Source organism: Pseudorca crassidens, chromosome 13, assembly GCF_039906515.1.
Source record: "Pseudorca crassidens isolate mPseCra1 chromosome 13, mPseCra1.hap1, whole genome shotgun sequence".
Taxonomy (NCBI): domain Eukaryota; kingdom Metazoa; phylum Chordata; class Mammalia; order Artiodactyla; family Delphinidae; genus Pseudorca; species Pseudorca crassidens.
Window position 1 is genome coordinate 30,749,446 of NC_090308.1, and position 21,722 is coordinate 30,771,167.

The 21,722-nt window shown below is 38.8% G+C and overlaps 2 protein-coding genes across 5 annotated transcripts in view; one reads left to right on the forward strand and one right to left on the reverse strand.

The window, feature by feature from the left end:
- The window catches only part of MED23 (mediator complex subunit 23), a 42,843-nt gene extending 34,054 nt beyond the window's left edge, over positions 1-8,789 (forward strand). For 3 of the 4 annotated variants that reach the window (XM_067702075.1, XM_067702077.1, XM_067702076.1), the window contains 7 exons: positions 1,208-1,444; positions 2,423-2,588; positions 3,148-3,220; positions 4,039-4,253; positions 4,916-5,036; positions 5,784-5,915; positions 7,563-8,789. In XM_067702075.1, coding sequence (XP_067558176.1) covers positions 1,208-1,444; positions 2,423-2,588; positions 3,148-3,220; positions 4,039-4,253; positions 4,916-5,036; positions 5,784-5,915; positions 7,563-7,730 — 1,112 coding nt within the window. In that variant the 3' untranslated portion in view covers positions 7,731-8,789. The remainder of the gene's footprint in view (positions 1-1,207; positions 1,445-2,422; positions 2,589-3,147; positions 3,221-4,038; positions 4,254-4,915; positions 5,037-5,783; positions 5,916-7,562) is intronic. The other variant, XR_010933684.1, reaches the window with a different exon arrangement.
- Positions 8,790-8,973: 184 nt separating this feature from the next.
- Positions 8,974-21,141, reverse strand: ARG1 (arginase 1). The gene is made up of 8 exons (XM_067702079.1): positions 20,999-21,141; positions 16,386-16,458; positions 13,832-14,006; positions 11,824-11,983; positions 10,503-10,597; positions 10,060-10,164; positions 9,701-9,837; positions 8,974-9,455 (listed from the first exon to the last, which is right to left on the reverse strand). Exons 1-8 carry the CDS (start codon positions 21,053-21,055, stop codon positions 9,289-9,291), a joined length of 969 nt encoding a protein of 322 aa, XP_067558180.1. The 5' UTR covers positions 21,056-21,141; the 3' UTR covers positions 8,974-9,288.
- Between the last annotated feature and the right edge of the window lie 581 nt (positions 21,142-21,722).

Sequence of the window (21,722 nt, forward strand, 5' to 3'; positions counted from 1 at the left end):
GGGGACAGGGCATATTTATCTGGGGGCAGTTTTTCTTAGTCCTTGATCTGAGATGTCTCCCTTCAAAGCAGAAGTCTGAATTGCGTTTTAGCACTGCAGAGTAGGTATGAAGTTCAAGGGAGCATTCCTTTAAAAATGCTTTTCTTGGGGCTTCCCTGGTGGTGCAGTGGTTGAGAGTCCGCTTGCCAATGCAGGGGACACGGGTTCGTGCCCCAGTCCGGGAAGTTCCCACATGCCGCGGAGCGGCTGGGCCCGTGAGCCATGGCCGCTGAGCCTGCGCGTCCGGAGCCTGTGCTCCACAACGGGAGAGGCCACAACGGTGAGAGGCCCGCGTACCACCAAAAAAAAAAAAATGCTTTTCTTCTGTATTGGGTAATGTATGCACATGATGCAGTGAAAAGTAGTTAGTCCCATCCCTGTCCTCCAACTAGGCAGTTTCTTTCCCTGTTGGCAATCACTATTACCAGTTTCCTGTGTATCCTACCTTAAATACTCTGGAGTTGGTAGTTTATTTTTTTTCACAAATATTATGTAATATACACATTGTTCTGCACCTTATTTTTTTTAACCTTTATAATGTATTAGGGTTGATTATTTTGTATCAGTACGTACAAAGCTGCTTCATACATGCCATAATTGACCTAACCAGTCCCCTGTTTTTCACCATTTACACTGTTCTAATCTTTTGCTAGTATAAACAGGGCTGCAGCAACATTGCTTACACATAAGTCATTTTTGCAGGATAAATTTCCAGGACTGGAATTGCTATGTCAGAATGTGATGAATATCCTTCAGTATAAGCTGTGTATATTGTTAGAAGCCTTCTGCGTTGTCCTAGAATAAAAATATTCATTGTAGGCTTCCCTGGTGGCGCAGTGGTTGAGAGTCCGCCTGCCGATGCAGGGGACACGGGTTCGTGCCCCGGTCCAGGAAGATCCCACATGCCGCGGAGCGGCTGGGCCCCTGAGCCATGGCTGCTGAGCCTGCATGTCCGGAGCCTGTGCTCCGCAACGGGAGAGGCCACAACAGTGAGAGGCCCGCGTACACAAAAAAAAGAAAAAAAAATTCATTGTATGCAATTGCCCAACATGTGAAATCGTTTTATAACCTTCTGAGCTGTTTTTTGGTAATCTTGAAATTGAGGATTAGTTTTTCACAGTTGTCAGTAACCAGGTAACATTGTAATGATCTGTTTTCTATTTGGCAGATCGTCCAGTGACCTATTTGTATAACACTCTGCACTATTATGAAATGCACCTGAGAAATCGCGAAAGTCTCAAACGAAAACTTGTCCATGCAATCATTGGGTCGCTCAAGGATAATCGACCACAGGGCTGGTGTCTAAGTGACACTTACCTGAAATGCGCTATGAATGCACGAGAAGACAATCCCTGGGTCCCAGATGACTCCTACTATTGCAAATTGATTGGCAGACTAGTAGATAATATCCTTTTTACTGTGATTTTTCCAGACACTTCAGAAATAACTATATGTTGATTTGTGTGAACATATATTGTCTTTAAATATTCCAAGATTTTGATATATTCTAGGATTTCAATTTTTTAAGATCATTTTATTTGAAATGTTTTGAAGGTTTTGAAATCTTAAATTAGCAGCATTATGCCAGATAGGCAGAAATTTACTCCATTAAAATTTATATTTCAAAAAAGACTTTAGAGAAAAAATCTGTTTTAAAGAAAAAAAATCCTATTCCTAAATAAATGTACTATGTGTTATAGAACATACATCTTGTTTGCCACTGGAGAACATAGAATTTTGTTGCTTTAAATAAATCCCTGAATGTTTTTTAAAACATTAATAGATAACAATAAAACCTTATTTTTTTTTTTTTTAGTGAAAGAGATTCTATATTGGTATTTTTATTTCTTCACTTTTATGTTGTTTTAAATTATTAGCACACTGTGCTTAATATGTCTATACATCATGCCACTATTTACTAGATAGAGCAATTTTACATAAATGGGCATGATTTCTTTTCGTATGCAAGGAATTATTTCCTGAAGTAAAAGAATTACTCATGAGAAAGTAATGTTCTTATTAACTTTCCTATAACTATTAAAAGAAAATAGGTTGATAAAGCCTACAGATACCTTGGTTGCATCTATAGCTATCATGTCACAATTACAAGAGCCCACTTATATAAGACCAATTGTTTATACCTGTGGTTGACCACATGGTTGCTATCAGTACACTTCGGTCATGTCGTATTTATTTGTATTTGGTTTGTATTGTTTGCCTCTTAAGCTCTCCAATAAATCACTTCTTGAGGCCTCATAATCAGGTGAATTGGTAATCGAATGAGATGTTTACATGTGAAACATTTGAAAACTGTAAAGCATTATACAAATGTGAGCCTTTAATCTCAAAATAATCAAATAGTTATTGCTTTAATCATCTGCACCAATGGCTGGCAAATCTCCTGGTCCATTCCCAAACTGTGACTGGAGATTCAATGAGTTTCCCAACCCCGCTGCCCACGCACTGCATGTTACTTGTGTGGAGCTCATGGCCTTGGCTGTTTCAGGCCAAGATGTTGGAAATGCTCTTCTAAATGTTGTCCTGAAAAGGTGTGTATCCTGTTTCCTGCAGTAAGATTCATTGTTTATTTGTAGAGAATGATATTTTATTTGGAGCTGTGTGACAAACCTGTTGTCCCAAGGCCAATGCACGTTGAATAGTGGCTGTCTTTTGGGTCCAGATCTTGGCTTTGTAATACAGATGAAATGGAATGAGCCCTGAACAGGGTCAGAAGACCTGGGTTTGTTCCCACTTCTACTCTTTATTAGCTGTTTGACATTTAATTTAGGAATAATGTTAACTTCTCACTAAAGATAGTCTTTCAAGATTCCCTTCTTAAAGACCAACGTAAAGTAGGGGATAATGATTGGAGAAGAAGTATACATAAGTGAAATAGTCTTTTAGCTCAGCAACCATTGTTAAAGGAGACGACCAAAAAAAGAAGAAAAGCCTTATTTAGCTTTTGTTTATATTTTTACTCGCTAAAAATCCATTGTAGTTTTATTGAAATAGGTCAGTTGTCACCCCCCAAATGATATATGTTCTCAAAATAAGATCCATTGTCACTTTTACAATTTCACTCTTTTATTCTTTCTTCCCCACTAATAGTCAGCCTTTAGTGCCAAGAGAGAACATTACAGCATGGATGAATGCAATTGGATTGATCATCACTGCCCTGCCAGTGAGTTAATCATTGTGATTTGTATAAGCTTGTCATGCAGTTAATGAAATGTTTCATATTTTTTAAGCTTTCACGTTGTTATTGCTTCAGAAATCTACAGTGACTATTTTGTTTGCATTTTGCATCAGATCTAAATAAATCTACCTGACTTATGGGTCCCTGCATCTCTGGTCCCACCTTACCTATCCAGCCTTAGTTTTCCCATTAAAATCTGATCTACTTTCAACCCCCAGAACATGTTATGTATCTAGAGCCTTTGCTCCTGCAATAATGCTTGTTGAGACATGTTTCAGGTACTTCTGCCATGTAAGAGAATATATCAGAACCTTATTCCTTCCGTCACCTTCTCTAAAGCTTACTCATTCTCTGCTGGCTTAGGGCTTGCTTCTTCAGTGAAGTCTTCCATGACTTCTCCGCCCATGTGAAGTCTCCCTTCTGTGACCTCCACACGTGTCTAGTCAGCACCACACAGTTGTCTGACATCTTTGAATGTCAGTAATATTGTCTAAACCTGAGCTTTCCACACTTGTTTTTTTTTTTCCACACTTGTTTTTTATGCACCTTTATGAATCACTTTTTCCTTACACTCCTCCAAAATATATATACACACACACATAGTTATGAATTACAAATGTGTACCGGTGTTATCCGTATAATAAACATAGGCAAAGTCAATTTACCATGTAGTAAATATCAGATACTAAATGAACTGGACATGAGAAAGTGCTATTATTTTAAGCTTTGGAGTAGAATACTGGATATGGGGTGGAATACTGGGTAAATGCTATTTTTCACGAGGCTTTCTCCTGGTTTTAAAGGAGCCGTATTGGATCGTCCTTCATGATCGAATTGTGAGTGTTATCAGCAGTCCCAGCCTGACGTCTGAGACGGAGTGGGTCGGCTATCCTTTCCGCCTCTTTGATTTCACTGCTTGTCATCAGTCCTACTCTGAGATGAGCTGCAGCTACACGCTAGCTCTGGCACATGCGGTGTGGCACCATTCTAGCATCGGGCAACTTTCTCTCATTCCCAAGTAGGTATTATGATTTCTTAAAGACATTTGATTTATCATTTTGTTTTTGTTTTTTAATCTCATTTGTGCATGAGGTATATATCTCATTCAATAGAACAACTTAGAAGTAAAAGTCTTAAGTAAATTCTAGGTATCAGGAAGCCTCCTTTATTTCGGAATTGTTTGAATGAAATTAATTTGTATGTACAAGTAACAATCTGGTATCTTGTTTTCCATTACCATTTTGGGAGGCTTAGTCAAATGCATTCTTTTTCCAAAACATATCCCCAAACTTGGCTTTGGAACTGCATAACTAATATTAGGCTATCTTCTGATTTTTTTTTTTTTGACTGTATAATTGGTATTAATTAGATTCATGTTTCTTGAGAATGGCCTTTATATTAGGTTTGTCATTCTCTTTTTATTTCAAATAATTCTCATTCTGTCATTCAGTAATTTTACTATTAGGAATGACTTCTAAATCTGAAGTAATTTATTTCAATAATCAAATGAAAATAAGAGCCAGTGAGAGATGTGAGATTAATTTAAAATGTTACCAAAATTAAAGGAAACTTTTTTAAGAAGATTACAAATTTTGCAAATACTCGGGTAGGCTGTATTAACAAAGTTCAAACAATTCAACTGATTTCAAGTAACAATAAATTTTTATTTTTAAATTTTAGGTTTCTCACTGAAGTACTTCTTCCTATAGTGAAGACTGAGTTCCAGTTGCTTTATGTGTACCATCTCGTGGGACCATTTTTACAAAGATTTCAGCAAGAGAGAACTCGATGTATGATAGAGGTAGAATAAAATCTGGGTTTTCCGTGATAAGATTAAGTTCTAAAAGATATATGAAGATTTCTTTCCCAGGGTTTTTCAAACTGCATATCATTACCATTAGTAGGAAAACCATTTTAGTGGGATCTAAGAGCAATTTTTGAGGCCTTAGTGTCCCCATAACTTAGTATGCCTATAAACGAGTTTGATGTGTGATGTGTTGAACTGGAGATGCAGGGGAAAATATCTGTCATCAAGGTTGAGAAGAAAGTTAAGGACGGAGAAGTGCATTTGAGAACATTCTCTGTAGTACAGAGGAATTCATTAAAATGATGGGAATGGTTGAAGTCAATCACCTATAACAAGAGTATAGATAAAAGAAAATGAGCCAGGGGTAGACCCTTAAAGTATGAGCCACCAAATGGAACTAAGAAGGTCCAGTATAAAGGCTCCCTGAGGTTGCAGATATCCCAGCAATTGAGAGGTCGTTTCTAGAAAAGGGATTGTCTAGCTCTTAAGTTTAAGTGAATACTATTAGAAAGAGAAGTTCCATGTAAGCTCTATTAGGAGGCAGTTTGTAGCACTCTGGATTCCATTATAAATGCAGGCAGTATCATATCACCCATGTGCAGAGGTCTGTCTGATAGTGACAGTTCCTCAACAAACATGTTATCCTCTGTGCTAGTCTTGTAATGGAGTCTAGCTGCATCAAGCTGAATTATTGAACCATTTTCTTACCATTTAAATAATTTTATATTATTTGTTAAATAGATTGGTGTGGCATTTTATGACATGTTGCTGAACGTAGACCAGTGTAGCACCCACTTAAACTACATGGATCCCATCTGTGACTTCCTGTATCATATGAAGTACATGTTTACTGGTGACAGTGTAAAAGAGCAAGTAAGTTCACTTTAATTATTTTTTAATGACATTTAGTTTAGAAAACTTAAATATATGGCGGATAGACTTTTTTGTTTGGGTGAGTGGGGTTTTTGGTTAATTTTTTTCTTTTAAGGGGACAAGGTTAATAGACCTTTTTAGGCTATGTGGCATATTACTCTGGACATAATGTTAAAGTAAATACCTATTATAATTTCTCACACTTTTCCCCTTGATATTTGCAGCAAAACATCTGAAAAAGACCTGGGGGTTTATTAACAGTAAACTCATTAGGAAGAAACAGTACGGTATGGTTACTGAAAAGATCAGAGAGGCCTTGTGTCATAAGTGAAGCAGGGCCTAGTTTTCCCCACAGTGATTAGGGTACACTGTGAGGATGTGAGACAAATCGCAGCATGACAAGAAGACTAAAACCGGGAGGGTCAGGAGAATAACTAATGAAGGGTGTTTGAAGGAACTGGGGGTGCTTAACTTGAATTTTTAAAGTCCTGGGGAATTCATTGTATTCTTACTGTTTGGGCGTTGCCATTTGGAATAGGTATTAAATTTGTTCTGTGTCACTTTAAAAGGTATTCAAACTGGTGAAGTTAAAGGGAGGCACGTTGTAACTCAGCATATAAAGAGCCATTCCCTGGGAGAGCTGTCTCAAAGTGGAAGGGTCCTCCTTAAATCATAACTGAGTTTCCTGTCTGTGGGAACCAGGATCTCAGCTGTTTTAGAAGGGTGGAGAGAGGGCAGATAGGTGGAATTAAGTGACCTCCCCTCCATAATTCAATGTTATTTCTCTCTAAAATGGGAGGGGAACATAAATTGATAGACGTAAACATATGACTCCTAGTCTGAGGGATTCGTTCCTTGGAGCTGGCGACATGGGGTGGGGAGGGTGTCGCCTCCTTCATGCCTCAGCAGGATGGTCACGTGGGAACCAAGTCAGAAATGTTCTCGTTAGCATATTCCCTATATTTGGGCCTAAGGAACTTTGACACAAGGGGAATACAAAAAGGAAGCATTATCAATGGGCTGATCTTTCCTAATAAGATCCAAAAACATCTGAGTAAAGCTAAGAAAGCTCTGGAACTGCTTGATGTATTTATTTCTTTAAAGTTTTTTAAGTAAGAGTAGATCTTATATTATTTAGTTTGAATTTCAAGTGTAAATCAAAACCAGAAAGTTCGCTTTATAGATAAATGTTATGAACGTAAGTTATTCAGAGAACTTCGACATATAATCGTGCTTTATGCTTCCCTTATGTGATACCTTACGTGAAGACGGTATCTTAAAAGGATGATCCCCTTGGTGGGTATGTAGAATTCCCAGTGTAAACTCTACTAGCTATCGTCAGTGGGACGACTGGCTAGCTAGGTAAATGAGTATGTTTTTGTAAGTGTATGCATAGATAGATAGACGCACATGCACATATATACATATATATATAATGTGTGTGTGAGGGACAACACATGTTTTTTCTCATGTAAGAGAGAAAGTTTTATCTGCTTTTGTTAAAACACAAAACATTCAGAGAAACATCTCATCCACCTGTTCCACTCCCTAGTTTATTGTCTCAGGATATGTGTAAATTGCTTCTTTAAAGGTTGGAAATTGAAGTTCTCTGGTTAAAATACTTTCTAATGTGTTTTCATTTTTTAGGTAGAGAAGATTATCTGTAATTTAAAACCAGCTTTAAAACTTCGTCTTCGATTCATCACTCACATTAGCAAGATGGAACCGGCTGCAGTGCCTCCACAAGCCATCAATAGTGGGTCTCCAGCACCTCAGTCTAATCAGGTGCCAGTGTCTCTACCAGTGACTCAGTGAAGTCAGGGTGTGCTGTGGTGAAAACGGACTTCAGTCTATTAAATCTGAACATGATCGTGCTACATAGTGGTGGAGTAGAGGCAGTGATGTTCAGATTGTTTTATTCTGATTCAAATGGTGAATCTGTTGACTTCCAACTCCCATCTCCCTATGTTTTTGTCTCTAAGAGATAAAGTAAGCTACATGTTGTTCATATCCACAACAATGTACTAGAGCTACCTAGGAATGGGGACATATCTGATTAAATGACTTTTACTAGGCACTCTCAATCTTTCCTATCTTGACCATTGTTTTTATTTTTTAGTATTAATGACTTATTCAGTCTTCAAATACACTGTTTTAAAGGCACCACACATGTAAAATAGTTATTACAAATCCTTTTATACATAAATCTCTTCTGGTGTATCTGGGATAAGAGATTTTTGTCAAGTAAAGGACTCTAGGTTTCATTGCATTACTGGAGCAAATAGGTTCATATTCTTTTTTAAATGGCTTAAATTTTTTATCATAGATTTCCAAGTAAATGGGCTAATATTTCTAGTGTAGATTGGCAAGTTTTTGCCTTTGCCATGGACTTGAACTTACTATATGAAATGAGTTGGAAGTCATGTAAGAAAATAACATAGCTAGGGCTTCCCTAGTGGCGCAGTGGTTGAGAAACTGCCTGCTAATGCAGGGGACACGGGTTCGAGCCCTGGTCTGGGAGGATCCCACATGCCGCGGAACAACTAGGCCCGTGAGCCACAACTACTGAGCCTGTGCGTCTGGAGCCCGTGCTCCACAACGAGAGGCCGCGATAGTGAGAGGCCCGCACACCGCGATGAAGAGTGGCCCCCGCTTGCCACAACTAGAGAAAGCCCTCGCACAGAAACGAAGACCCAACACAGCAAAAATAAATAAATAAATTACTAAACTCCTACCCCCAACATCTTCTTTAAAAAAAAAAAGAAAAGAACATAGCTAGAAATGCATAAGCTTAATAAAATCATCCTTAAGTGGTGATTCTTTAATCTCTGTTTTTAAAAATAAATCAGTTGCTTTTCCAGGTTGACACTCTCACCTGTGTGTGTGTGTGTTTTGCATGTATTTAGAAACCTGTGTAGCAGTGACTGACAGAATCTTACAAAGAGACAGATAAAGAGAAAAGAAGTTTCTAGGGATTACAGCTTTGAACAACATGGAAATATGGTCCCTTTTCAGGTTGGGTAGCTTTATCTCCTGAAATCAAGAGTTCCAGTCTATGTACGGGGGCTGATATAGGTGTTTATTTTTAATGCCAGCATATTTTTATTTGGAAATGAATGTGTATTTCTCTAACGATAAGGCTTTTGCCAAAATGGGAATATAAGCTTTTTAATTTCACAAAAGTTAGCATTTCCATATCTTGAATTTCATGCCAAGAGGGAATTGATACAGTTTATACTAATTGTACTAACTTTTACCAAGGCAAAACATTTTTCTGAAAGACCAAACCTTTGGGAGGATAACTAGAAGTTTAAACTAGTCGATTTGCTAATTATGTCATTAACTGTGAGATTTTTATATGACGCTTCCATGTTTACTTAGGCGGGTTAAGGTAATCAGTAGGCTTATGGTTACCCTCCCGAGCAGCTCCAAAGCAAGCCAAGGTTATTGCTACTGCTGTGTTCACTGTCCGAGTTACTTCTTCTGGTGTCTTCCCCAGAGATGGATTCACTTCCATTATATCTAATCCTGACAGTAGCCCTACAACAACAAATGGAAATAATGTAATTTATTAAACAGTTGACATTTTTAATTTAGTACAGACTGACTTGAAATATTATCTGGGAATAGAAAGAGGTGTAATAACTGAAAACATTTCAGTCATTGCATCATGCAGTGGACATTTAGGAAGTGTCTGTTGGGGCTCCATCTTCAGATTTGGGAGGTATCAATATATATTGGCCGGGTGTACACTTCCTTCTTTATTCACTCAGATTTTTACATACCTGTTTTGTAAATTTCTTCTGTGATGTAGAGACCTTCTCTGTAAGACAGACCTCCCTGGACTGGTGTGCCAGTAGCTGGTGTGAAAGACGGGTCCAGTCCATCAACATCAAAGCTCAAATGAATTGGCCTTTTCTTTCTTTTAAGAGGTGGGAAAGGAATTCAGTTTAAAATTGGTGGTTTAATATTTCGTAGAAAAATACAGTTCTTACTTTATAAAAAGTAACAACCCAGTGAAGTTCCATGATTGTACTTCCTTGCTTTATTAATAACTTACACTGACCAGTGTCAGTAGCAAGTCCTTTTCATAATATTTATGTTACACACATACAAACACATACACACACACAAAGTATCATACCTTCCTAGTAGATAGCTGAATGCTTCTTCCATCACCTTGCCAATTCCCAGTTTATCCACTTCAGTCATTGAAAAGTATTTAATTCCCAGAATTTTCAAAATGTAGCTATGAAAGAGGATATATATTAATCTACAATTTATAAGGAGACTGACCCTATGCCCTCTTGTTTCCTTTTAAAGAAAAGATCAGTGTGGTGAGATTAAAAAAAATATTAAGTTTGGTGAACTGTATGTATATATCAATATATTTCTAAATAGCAAGTCAACGTAAAAATCACCTGAATACATACACGTATGTGTATGTACGTGTATACATATAAATATGTGTAGATATAGATATATAGACTTGGTGCTGAAAATAATTTTTTCTCATCGGCTCGACCAGCACACCTAGCAAGAGAAAGGACAAAAAGGAAGATAAGTCACATCAAGGAATAAACTTACTGTTCCCCAGGGTCCACGTCTCTCAGGCCAATATACACAATATCTTTGGCAGATAGGCAGGGAGTCACCCAGGAGAATCCTGGGACATCGGGAATCTAGAATTGCAATGGTTCCATTGGGTTATATATGCTTCTCTTGAGCAAATCTTACATTGAAAGTTAAGGACACTTGTTAGATTGCGTGTGTCTGGTTTAGAACATAAATCTCAGGGAAATCATTAAAATATAATACAAAATGAAGAAGTTCCGGCCCGCCTGTGCTACCCTTGTTTGCTTTGGCCTTACCCAGCTTCACCCTGTGGCCCACACCTAACCTGAATCACTTGTCAGCGTTTACCTGCCCTGCGCCCCATTTCCACTCTGCCCTGCTCTCCTGGAACTCTTCTGTAAAGAAATCAGTGTGCTTCCATTACTTTCATAGCTTCCTTCTTTTCTTCTCTTTCTCAGTAAAGACTTAATCCAGAGGGTGGTTGAGAGTGGCTAAGGGAAATTTTCGATCAGACCTTTGGTTTGACCGTGTCTTCAGATGGCCTGGAGCCAAGCTTGGCTCTTCCCATGAGCTGGCTATGCATTTTGCAAGCCTGTCACTTTGGTCATCTGTGCGGAAAACACTGCTGCCGACATTTAACATGAAGGAGGTTTTGATCCCCAAGTATCATCACAACGGCCAATTTGCTACGGTTGAATCAATAAAAATTGTTTTATTGATATGCTACAGCATATCAATAAAATTATGAACTACAATGTTAAATCTCATTCTGCAATTTCATCTTAACGTCTTTTAGAAAAGAAGTTTCCAAGGAGGAGGTAGTTCTTCCTCTTGTGGTTTAGATATATGTTTCTCACAGTAAAGATGTTAAATAATAAACCACCATAATCCTCATTTTAAAACTCCATGTTTGAAAAGGCCCTATGATGTGGAGGGGACGCTTGGTAAGAATGAGAGGCTATGGGGTTTGTAGTAGAAGGAGGAGGTGCCAGGAGACCAGTTCTGGTCCTTGCTGCACATCTGGTATGTCTGTTAACCTCTGAACCTCTGTTAACTTGTTTATAGAGGATTCCTCTCTGCCCCACCTACTAAAAAGGGTAGTTTAAGAATCAGAAGGGAAGCTACATACGAAGTCAGTTTGCAAACTGTCAAGTAAGGTAGAGGTACAGAGCCTCACCACCTCTATCCGCCCACCCATTGCTTATTGGCTGCCCAGAAAAAAAGTTTGAGAAGTTAATCAAGAAGATGGCCCAGGGGTTCTTACTTCCCTTCCGCCTCCTGAACTTCTGCTAAAGATAATTCTTTTGTAACAAAATACCAACCAGCTGTTTACCTTTCCCTTTAGTTCCTTCAGGAGGAAAGATACAGGTTGTCCATGTAAGTTCCCAGTTGTGGTTGTCAGTGGAGTGTTGATGTCGGTGTGAGCATCCACCCAAATGACACAGAGATCTGGGTGGACCCTGGCATGGCCAGAGATGCTGCCAATTGCCAAACTTGAGAGGAAAAGAAGTTTGTATGGACATCAGGTTTGCAGTATCATTACGTACATCATATCATAAATGCAACATCCCCACCTGATTTTCCTTTAAGTCAAAGTGGCTAATATTTCTGAGAGGTTTTAAACTGGAGATGCCAATTAAACAATGATAACAATAGAGAAAGTATAGCTTATACTTAATATTTACTAACAAGTTATATTTATTCACTTCAATGGCATTACTAATAAATTTGTAATTTTTTTCAAAACCACCTTCTAATAAAATTGCAAATTATAGTTTAACTAAAAATTAACTGTGAAAAGACAGTAGCCACACAAGAAATTTTTTAGCATGAGACACCACTCAACTCTCAGGGTTAAATCAGGCTCGTTTTCTGTACTCTTATCTCTCTTGGTAAATACTAATTCTCCCAAGTGAATTATGACAGAGTCCTTCCATTTTTCTTAAAATCCAATTCTTTTACAATTGGGGAGCATCACTCGGAAGTCCTTACAGCCACTTCAGCCAGTGTATCCTGGGAGCTCACTCACTCAGATCCTCTGCTGGAACTTTCTAGTCTCCTGCTACGTATTTAAGGACCCGCTCTTAGCCAGATCCAGAACCCTCAAAGTTCATCTCAAACATTCCAAGCTCCAGAAAACTTGCCGGAATGAAAACGCTAAGTAATATCTTACACAAAAGTTAAAAGATCAGGATTTGCCATGTGGTGCTTGCATTCTCCCACTTGTGAATGTTCAGGAATCCTCCAGAGAATCGTGAACTTTCAGATTCTCAAAGTGGAAGCAGTCGTTTCTTGATGTTCAGGTATTGATTCAGCTTGATGTTTGTCTTTCCCTACAGGTGTCTTTTCCTTTGGCCATTTGCCACTCTTAAAATTTCCACTTACAAATTTTTCCACTTAGAAAAGAAAGTGAGCTCCAGTTTCTCAATGGCAGTTTTGTCACAGAAGCCCTGGTAACTCTTTGGCTTTAGGGGAGAAAACGGAGGGGGATGAGGTAACTGACTCTTGCATCAAGAGCTATTGTAATGTTTGTACTCTTTATCTAATTATACTTCTTCTGATGACATATTGTGGGACCTTGAGAGTAAACATGGAAAGACTTGCACGCAAAAATTATCTTTGCCACATTATTTATAGTGGTGAAAATTTGAAAATAATCTGAATATCTGAAAATATGGATATATATAGTGATATCATACCTTGATGAAAAATTAAGCAACAATAAACAATTATGCTTGTATATATCATGAAGTACCCTAAGGAAATTTGTAGTGTAGATTAAGAACAAAACAGGATAATACACAATTGTTAAAATCAGACACAAGGAAAAAATTATGGCAGGAAGGAAGTATGCCAGATTTTCAAAATTCCAGTAGAAACGGTTGTTAGAGAATTACAACTGCCATTGTTTTTTCCCTTTTATATATGTGTGTGTATTTCAAAATTTTTACAATTATTAACTTTTATAATGGGAAAACGCATGCTTTAGTTGTTGACCTAAATGAGTTGTTTCTATTATCAGTAATCAAGCACAGTAAACTGACTATGAATTTCCTCAGTGCTCATTTATTTAGAAATGTAAGCCTGAATATTTTGCCTAAATCCATTCACATGTCATGTATTTTCTGCTGTTACACAGATAATGCAAGCCTTCAAACAGAGCTAAATTTATATTTCCAAAATAAAGTAGTAACCAATAAAATTAAAAGAAAAAAGACAGATAATTTGGTATAAAATATTGATCAATGCTCTCCCTTATTTTCTCTCTTCTCATGGTTTTGGTGATACTTCCTTTACAGTATTTGTGCCAGACTTCCATAGAGAAAATCATTAAAAAAGACCTGTGGTCTCCGCCCAGTACAAGACTGGTCCTTCCGTTCCTCTTGATTTCTGCCACCACATCAGCCAGCTGTTCACTTGCTTTTCCCACAGACCTTGGATTCTTCACGATTTGAAAGGGACTGTCATTAGGGACATCAGCAAAGGTCAGGGCCCCATAATCTTTCACATCACACTCTATAATTAAAATTAAAAGTTTCAGGTTACTAAGTAAAAAAAGAGATTACAAAACAGCCTGTAGGATGATTCCAATTTTACCAAATAGGTGTATTTGCAAAAAAAAAAAAAAAAAGTCTGGAATGGCTGTAAAAACTTGTGAAGGTAAAAAACCTTGTCCACTGTTGCCTGACAGCATCATCCCACCCTTGCTGTACACCTGTGCCTGCTGTATACTGGATTCTCTGCAAATATCGATAATGCTTGAATCGAGCCAGTTAGGCTAGACACGAAAGGGTAACAGTGATAAGCTGGTTTGCTCTTAATGGGTGGCATCACTGTCTTGGTCTCTGTCTCGGTTTTTGTGCCGTCTACTTTACTACAATAAGCGTGTTTTGTATATGTAATGAAGAAATTGTTTTTAAAAGAATATGTATACATATATATTTATGCCCAGAAGAAAATACACCAATATTTTCTAAATTTTCTCACACTATATTAACAGCCCATGGTTTCAGTCCAATCTGTCACCAGCTGAAGCAGCTCAGCTCCCTGCTCTGTCCATTGTACCTGCCTCATAGTGGGACGGTCTGAATTAAATAAGAACGTATGATTAGCAACGAGCCTTAAAGCTTTTGTGAGGTCAGGAAATAAAAGCTCTATTATTATACTTCTTTAAAAAAGAAATTGCAGCTAGCCCAAAGTTTCTAAGGACCTAGGTCACTCCCTAAAAGGCCCTGTTTAGGCTTCAATGTACAGAACTTCATGTGATATAAGTACAGTGTTCTGAACTAACCAGTCATTGTACGCTGTAGTCATTAAATGTCCATGTGTATCCATGATTCACTAACACCTTCAAGAGATTCAACCTGATATAAAATATGACCAAATTATGCTTGTTAACAGAGGGACTAGTCTAGTCCATTTCCCCAAGCCTTCTGTTCTCTCTTGGGGTCTTTTTTTTTTTTTTTTTTTTTTTTTTTTTTTTGCTTTATGAGGTATAATTGTTATTCACTAAAATTCACTCACTTTAAACGTACAGGTCAACCAGTCTTAGAAATATCTACAGTCTTGCAACCATCACCATAATCAAGATTTAGAATATTTTCATCACCCCCTAAATTCCCTAGTGCCCCTTTATGGTCAATCCCTGCCCCACCCTCAGGCAACTACTGATCTTTGTCCTGTTATGCTTTGGTCTTTTCTAAAATTTCACACAGTTGGTAGTCTTTTGTGTCTGGCTTCTTTCACTCAGCATGACATCTTTGCCATTCATCCATGTTCTTGCCTATGTCAGCAGTCTGTTCCTTTTTACTGTTGAGTACTATCCCGTAGTATGGATGTACCACTTTTTGTTTATCCATTCACCGGTTAATAGGCATTTCGTTTCCATTTCTTGGCTTTTATAAATAATACTGCTACAAACATTCGGGTAGTAGTGTTTATAGTATATGTTTTGACATCTCTTGGGTAACTATCTAGGAGAAGATTTGCTGGGTCGAGAGGTAAATGTATGTTTATTTAAGAAACTGCTGAAGTGCTTTCCAAAGTGGCTGTATCATTATGCATTCCCGCCAGAAATACACGAGGGTTCGAGCTGCTCCATATCCTCCCCAACACTTCATCAGAGTTCTAAATATAAAGATGACCTTGACTTTAGCCCATACTTTTAAAATTATATCACTCTGCATTTGCATGCTCGTATACATGTATGTATATGTGTACACATATACACACCATGCAAACACTAGGTACTATTATTGTTATTATATTACTGTTTTATTTTCTTTCCTTTCACAAATAGGGGTCCTCTTGCTAGTAGTGTACTTCTTGCTGCCCCTGGCTTTTCATTTTCAATTCCTCTGACTCGCCTACCACCCACCCCCAGTTCTTGCACACACACATTCTCTTATGCAAGAGTCTGGCTGGAAAGACAAAAGATCTGAGTGAGGATATTCATCCAACAGTATTGACTGAGCATGCTCCCCATCACTGCTTTTTTTATGGGCTGTACTTCTAAGGTTATAGCCAATGCTGCAATTCTGTAGTATAAATGTCACTCCAGACACACTCTCTTTTAGCAGGAGCCCGGTCCTTCCTTCAGAGTGAGAAGAAAATCAGGCTGATCTTTCAAGTTAAAAATTACCCTGCTCAAACTAGTGGTTACCAGTGGGGAGGGGCAATATAGGGGTAAGGGATTAAGAGGTACAAACTACTATGTACAAAATAAGCTACAAGGATATATTGTACAACACAGGAAATATAAGCCAACATTTTATAATAACTGTAAATGGAGTATAACCTTTAAAAATGTGAAGTATTATATTGTACATATATGTAACATATAATATTGTACATTAACTATACTTCAATAAAAAGTAATTAATTTTTTCAAATTACCTAGTTCTTTAAGTTTCTCAAGCAGACCAGCCTTCCTCAATACTGTAGGGCCTTCTTCCACCCCACCTCGTGGCTGAACAATTAAAAAATAGAGTAATTCAGACATTATCATGACCATCTGATGCCCACAATAGGAACCCTTTTCATTAATCAATTGAAGAGTATCAATTTTTGAATACCTACAGAGTCAGGAATTTACATGATCTCATTTAATCATCACAGCAAGGTAGATTGAATTACCCCTATGTCAAATATGAAGATCCAGAATCAGAAAGGTTTCCTAACTTTCCTAACAAGTGGGAGAGCCTTAGTTCACATCCGCATTCTTTAGATTCCAAAACTTGCATCTCCTCTTCTCCATCGCACCGCGTTACCAGCACAGTGAACACATATTTTGTGCAAAAGCACTCTGAGAGATGGAGATACAGTGATTAAAAGGAGAAGGCTTCTGTCTTTGAGTAACTAACAAGCTAATAGGGGATTTGGATATTTAATCCCAATTACAGTGCTTAGAGACTTGCTTCAACGCGGATACAAGATTCATAACCACAAAAACAGGATGATCCTAACTCTGCCAGGAGCAGAGTGTGTCAGAGAAGTCTGCGTGGAGTAGGCTGATATTTCTGCTGAGTTCTGCAACGTGAGTAGGTGTTCAGGAAAACAGATAGGGTGATAGAGAAACTTTGCAAACCAGGGGAACAGCTTGAGTAAAAACATAAGGAAGAAAAAAAAAAAGAGCGTGGCATGAGAAAGACCTACTTGCAGGTCCTCACGGTGGTAAGTTAGGGCTCTTGGGGAGAAAGCAGGCAGCAGGGAAAATCATCACCCGGGAGCCGAAACCACAAAACTAACCCGGTATTTCAGGTATTTTGACCTGGTTAAGCACAGTTGGCACAATTCTACCTTTGCTCATTTTACATCAGGGAAGCTAACACGCTTCCTCCTGGCTGTAAATCTTCTCCAGCTTCCTGGCAGATTAGCCATCTAAAGAACCGGTTCTTGCATGTGTCTCTCTGATTCTAATTTCCAACAAGCCTTTTCAATACAGGAGGTTACTTTGTGTTCCCAGGGGAGAAGGTGTGCCAAAAGACAGGTGGATCTATCCCCAGGATTGTGCTGCGGCACCAAACTAAGTAGATATTTCTTCCCAACTCAAATTACCGGATGACTTGCCCTGGCTGCTGGGCAAATCCTCCATGTCAAATTCCTGTCCCTGGCAGCCAGGGACGCCCCACGCTCAGATGGACACATTTGCTCCTTCACTCCACTCCTTTTTTGTATGACTCCCACCCCCTCTCAAGTAGATACAATTTCTCCTTCTTTAAACTCCAACAGCGTGCTGCTTGGCTCAGATTTTGCCTTGGTTTTGTGTTTGTTTTGTCTTTTCTCCATTATTAGATTTCAGTCCAATTTTTTCTACACTTCCAGCACTGTATTTTGTAGTACGGAGCTGACACTTAGTAGATGCTCAAAAATTGTCAATTTGATAAAACTCCCTGCCCTTTTTCCCTCTCCCTTTCAAACTTTAGAACAAATCTCATACACCCCTTACAAGTGAACTTATTTACAAAACAGAAATAGACTCACAGACATACAAAACAAACTTATGATTACCAAAGGGGAGACGGAGGAGGGGATAAATTAGGAGTTCGGGATTAAAATATACACACTACTATATATAAAATAGATAACCAACAAGCACCTACTGTATAGCATAGAAAACTATACTCAACATCTTGTAATAACCTATAATGGAAAAGAATTTAAAATTTACGTTCATATATAAAACTGAATCACTTTGCTGTACACTCAAAACTAACACAACATTATAAATCAACTATATTTCAATAAAAATTTTAAAAATAACACCATTCTGGGGCTTCCCTGGTGGCGAATGGTTGAGAGTCCGCCTGCCGATGCAGGGGACACGGGTTCATGCCCCGGTCCGGGAAGATCCCACGTGCCGTGGAGCGGCTGGGCCCGTGAGCCATGGCCGCTGAGCCTGCACGTCCAGCGACTGTGCTCCGCAACGGGAGAGGTCACAACAGTGAGAGGCCTGCCTACCGCCAAAAAAATAAAAATAAAAATAAAAATAACACCATTCTGAACTTTAAGATTTATAAAAAAAAAAAAACCACAACAAATCTTATACACCCCTTAGTTGATACAAAAGTCCTCCCTCAGTATCTGTAGAGGATTGGTTCCAGGACACCCACCCTACCCCACCACCTCCCCATCCCCCCACCCCTACTCCCCCTACCCCCTGCCCCCTGCACGGATGCTCAAGTCCCTTACATAAAATGACATAAAGATATTCCAGATACAGAACCCGCAGATATGGAGGCCCAGCTGTATATTTATTACAATATCACAGTCGATCAATTTCACAGAGGGACACTTTTTAGCTTTTTTTTTTTTTTTTTTTTGTCTGATTCAAACTGCTTCTAATGATTGGTCTTTTCTCATTGTTCTTTGTTAGCTCTACTGACTTTGAAGCTGGGCTCCATTCCCTAACTGACTGCAACTCTAAGATCCGCTATAGATCTAAAGATGCACCAGTGCAGGTCGGGAGCACAGGCTCTGGTATCAGACAGTCCTGTCTGGAATTACACAGTCGAAGCTGTGTGACCTTGAGCAAGTTCTCAAATCTCTCTGAGCCTTAGTTAACTCAACAGTAAAATCAATACAATACCTACTTCATTCTTTGCCACCACCCCCTCCCCTTAACCACTGCCCTGCAAGGGAATGGAGTCCTTTTTCAGACTCAACCTTCTAGCCCTTTAATCCTCTCTTTTGCCTATTTATCCAATTTTACCTCCTTTAAGTGAGGACAGAAATTTATATGTTGGCCATTTTTTTCCCTTCAATGCTATGGCTTAGTGTAGAAAAATATCTCTCTCTGAGTCCTTACTATCACGAGACAATAAGCTTCATTCTCATGGGGCCATGTTTTTTTTTTTTTGTCGTCGTTGTTTTTTTTGCGGTACGCGGGCCTCTCACTGTTGTGGCCTCTCCCGTTGCGGAGCACAGGCTCCGGACGCTCAGGCTCAGCGGCCATGGCTCACGGGCCCAGCCGCTCCGCGGCATGTGGGATCTTCCCGGACCGGGGCACGAACCCGTGTCCCCTGCATCGGCAGGCGGACTCTCAACCACTGCGCCACCAGGGAAGCCCCGGGCCATGTTTTAATAAGGAAGAGCTGTAGAAGTCAGGAAGGAAAAATTATGGAGAATGGAAAATGCATCTGGCTATATTTCAAAATATTATCCCCTGGAGTGGCTGTTATTATCAGTATTTGGCCTTCTGCTGAGGTCCAGGGGTCAGAGCATATTCAAGCCGTTTCCTCCCTTCCTTCCTTCCTTCCTTCCTTCCTCCCTCCTCTCTTCTTTCCTTCCTTCTTTTTTTATCAGTTATTTCAGGGCTATCTTTGTTAGAACCTGTCCCAAGAATAGGTGAGCACATTGTGGATTTTGCAATTACCCCCAGCATTAAAAGAAACACTTCTTTGTCAGCAAAATGTCCCTGTGTTTCAGGAGAGACCTTTGGAAGATTTCCAGGGAAAGTGAAGCAGTATTGACTGACAGTCCAAATGCAGTTTGCATCTCTAACCTCCGACCTGTCCCAATTTGTTTTGTAATAAAAAAGCCAGAGAGCAAAGCAAGAGTTCAAAACTAAGAGAAGAAATACATTGCTCAGACGGGCAAAGAAAAAGTTCTAAGACACCTGAGAAACCCCATTTAAAACAACCACAACCACAAAAAATCAGCCTGGGAAGGTGTCAATTCACACTCTATCCTGTTTGTTTTTGTTTTTGTACTTCCCCATCCCCCCTCTTTTAGCACAGACACTTACAGGAATCGAAGATATCTGTAATCTCATTAGATTTACCAGAATGAGTGTGCCTGGGCAGAAAAAAAAAAGACTCTACATTTACGTGTGGCTGGCATGTTTTGGAATCTGGGAGTTTGATAAATTCATTTGTCCTTTCAATGTGGTCAACTTGCAGGTGGGTTTCCTTTTTTGTTTTTCTTTCTTCCTCCCTCAAAGAGAGGTGTACAAGGGACTCTACCGAGTCCATGAAATCAGTATTTTATAGAATCATGAAAGCCCTAAAATAATATAAATCACTCACAAAGTTGATAAATCAATAATGTTTAGGTTATCCACATTTTTAAATTCTAAAGGTTGCTGCCCGTCTATGAAATTTTTCTAGGTGTTAATTACATAACTAAACAAATGTGTTTTCTTAAAATTCTATCTCCTTCTACATACACAGTAACACCAAAAGCATCGAGAGCACAGAAATCTAAATGAGTATCTACAATGCAGAAATAGTCTATTTCCATACAAATAAAAATATTTTCTCTTAAAAAATTATGAGGAAAAATTCAGCAGATTTAAATAAAATTAGCTGTGGCTGAGATTAGGAGCCATAAGAATAAATGGATTTGTGACCATAATTATACAATGATGCAAAATGGTGAGAGGACTTTAATAGATTTCAGGTCAGGTTGTATCAGGGAATTTAACTAACTAGACATTAACACCTTAGTAATTTTGAAGCTCGAAACTTTGTCATAAATTCTGGTTCTTCAAAGCCAGGGTTTTTACTCACCTGGCCCTTTGAGAAAGGAGCTCCGATGATCCCTATGGATTTTGGCTTGGAACTCATGCTCCAGCACTGCTCACCGCTGCACCCAGGGTTTCGAGGCAGTCGTCACTCTGTGCAACTCTCAGTGACGGAGAGCACATATTTTTTTTCTATTTATAATTGAGTTAAATCTGTTTACTTTATTCTAATGAGGGAGAGTGGCTCCACCTACTGAAACAAAGCAACAGTCAAGTGGAAGTCCAGCAAGTTCATACTTGGAATAACTATGAGTCCTCTGGGTCTAGGTCTCTAATTAAGTGAGATCATTCATGTAGACAGTTCACACCCATTTGACAAAGCCAGCTGGTGACATTAATCTTTCCTAATCACCACTTTGATTTCCTAATTATCTTTTCTAGTCATAATTAATTAATCAAAACCACAGAAGAAGTGCTATGGTTCTTGCGGTGCAAACTCAGGGCATGGTACTTACCTCCTCCAGGTCTTTGCATCCTCCTGTGTCGAAAGGGCTGGGACTAGCAAGATGGTCTCCCACATCCTTTCCAGCTCTACAACGCTGAATTCAGTTTTCACTCTGGGATTAATAGTTAATCCACGAGGCACACCTCATACATCACCAGAGCACAGTCTCAGGGAAGGCATATGACTTCCTTTTCTGATTATTAATTAAAGAAAAAATTAATTGCCTGATTAATAACCCAGAAGCGTTACCATACTAATTTTGAAA

Coding starts and splice junctions, on each gene's coding strand:
- ARG1 (XM_067702079.1), bottom strand. CDS start 21,055: ATGAGTTCCAAGCCAAAATCCATAGGGATCATCGGAGCTCCTTTCTCA. Junction 16,459..20,998: donor CTCCTTTCTCAAAGGGCCAG/GTGAGTAAAAAC, acceptor TTAATTGTTCAG/CCACGAGGTGGGGTGGAAGA. Junction 11,984..13,831: donor GTACTGGGCGGAGACCACAG/GTCTTTTTTAAT, acceptor TTTCCTCTCAAG/TTTGGCAATTGGCAGCATCT.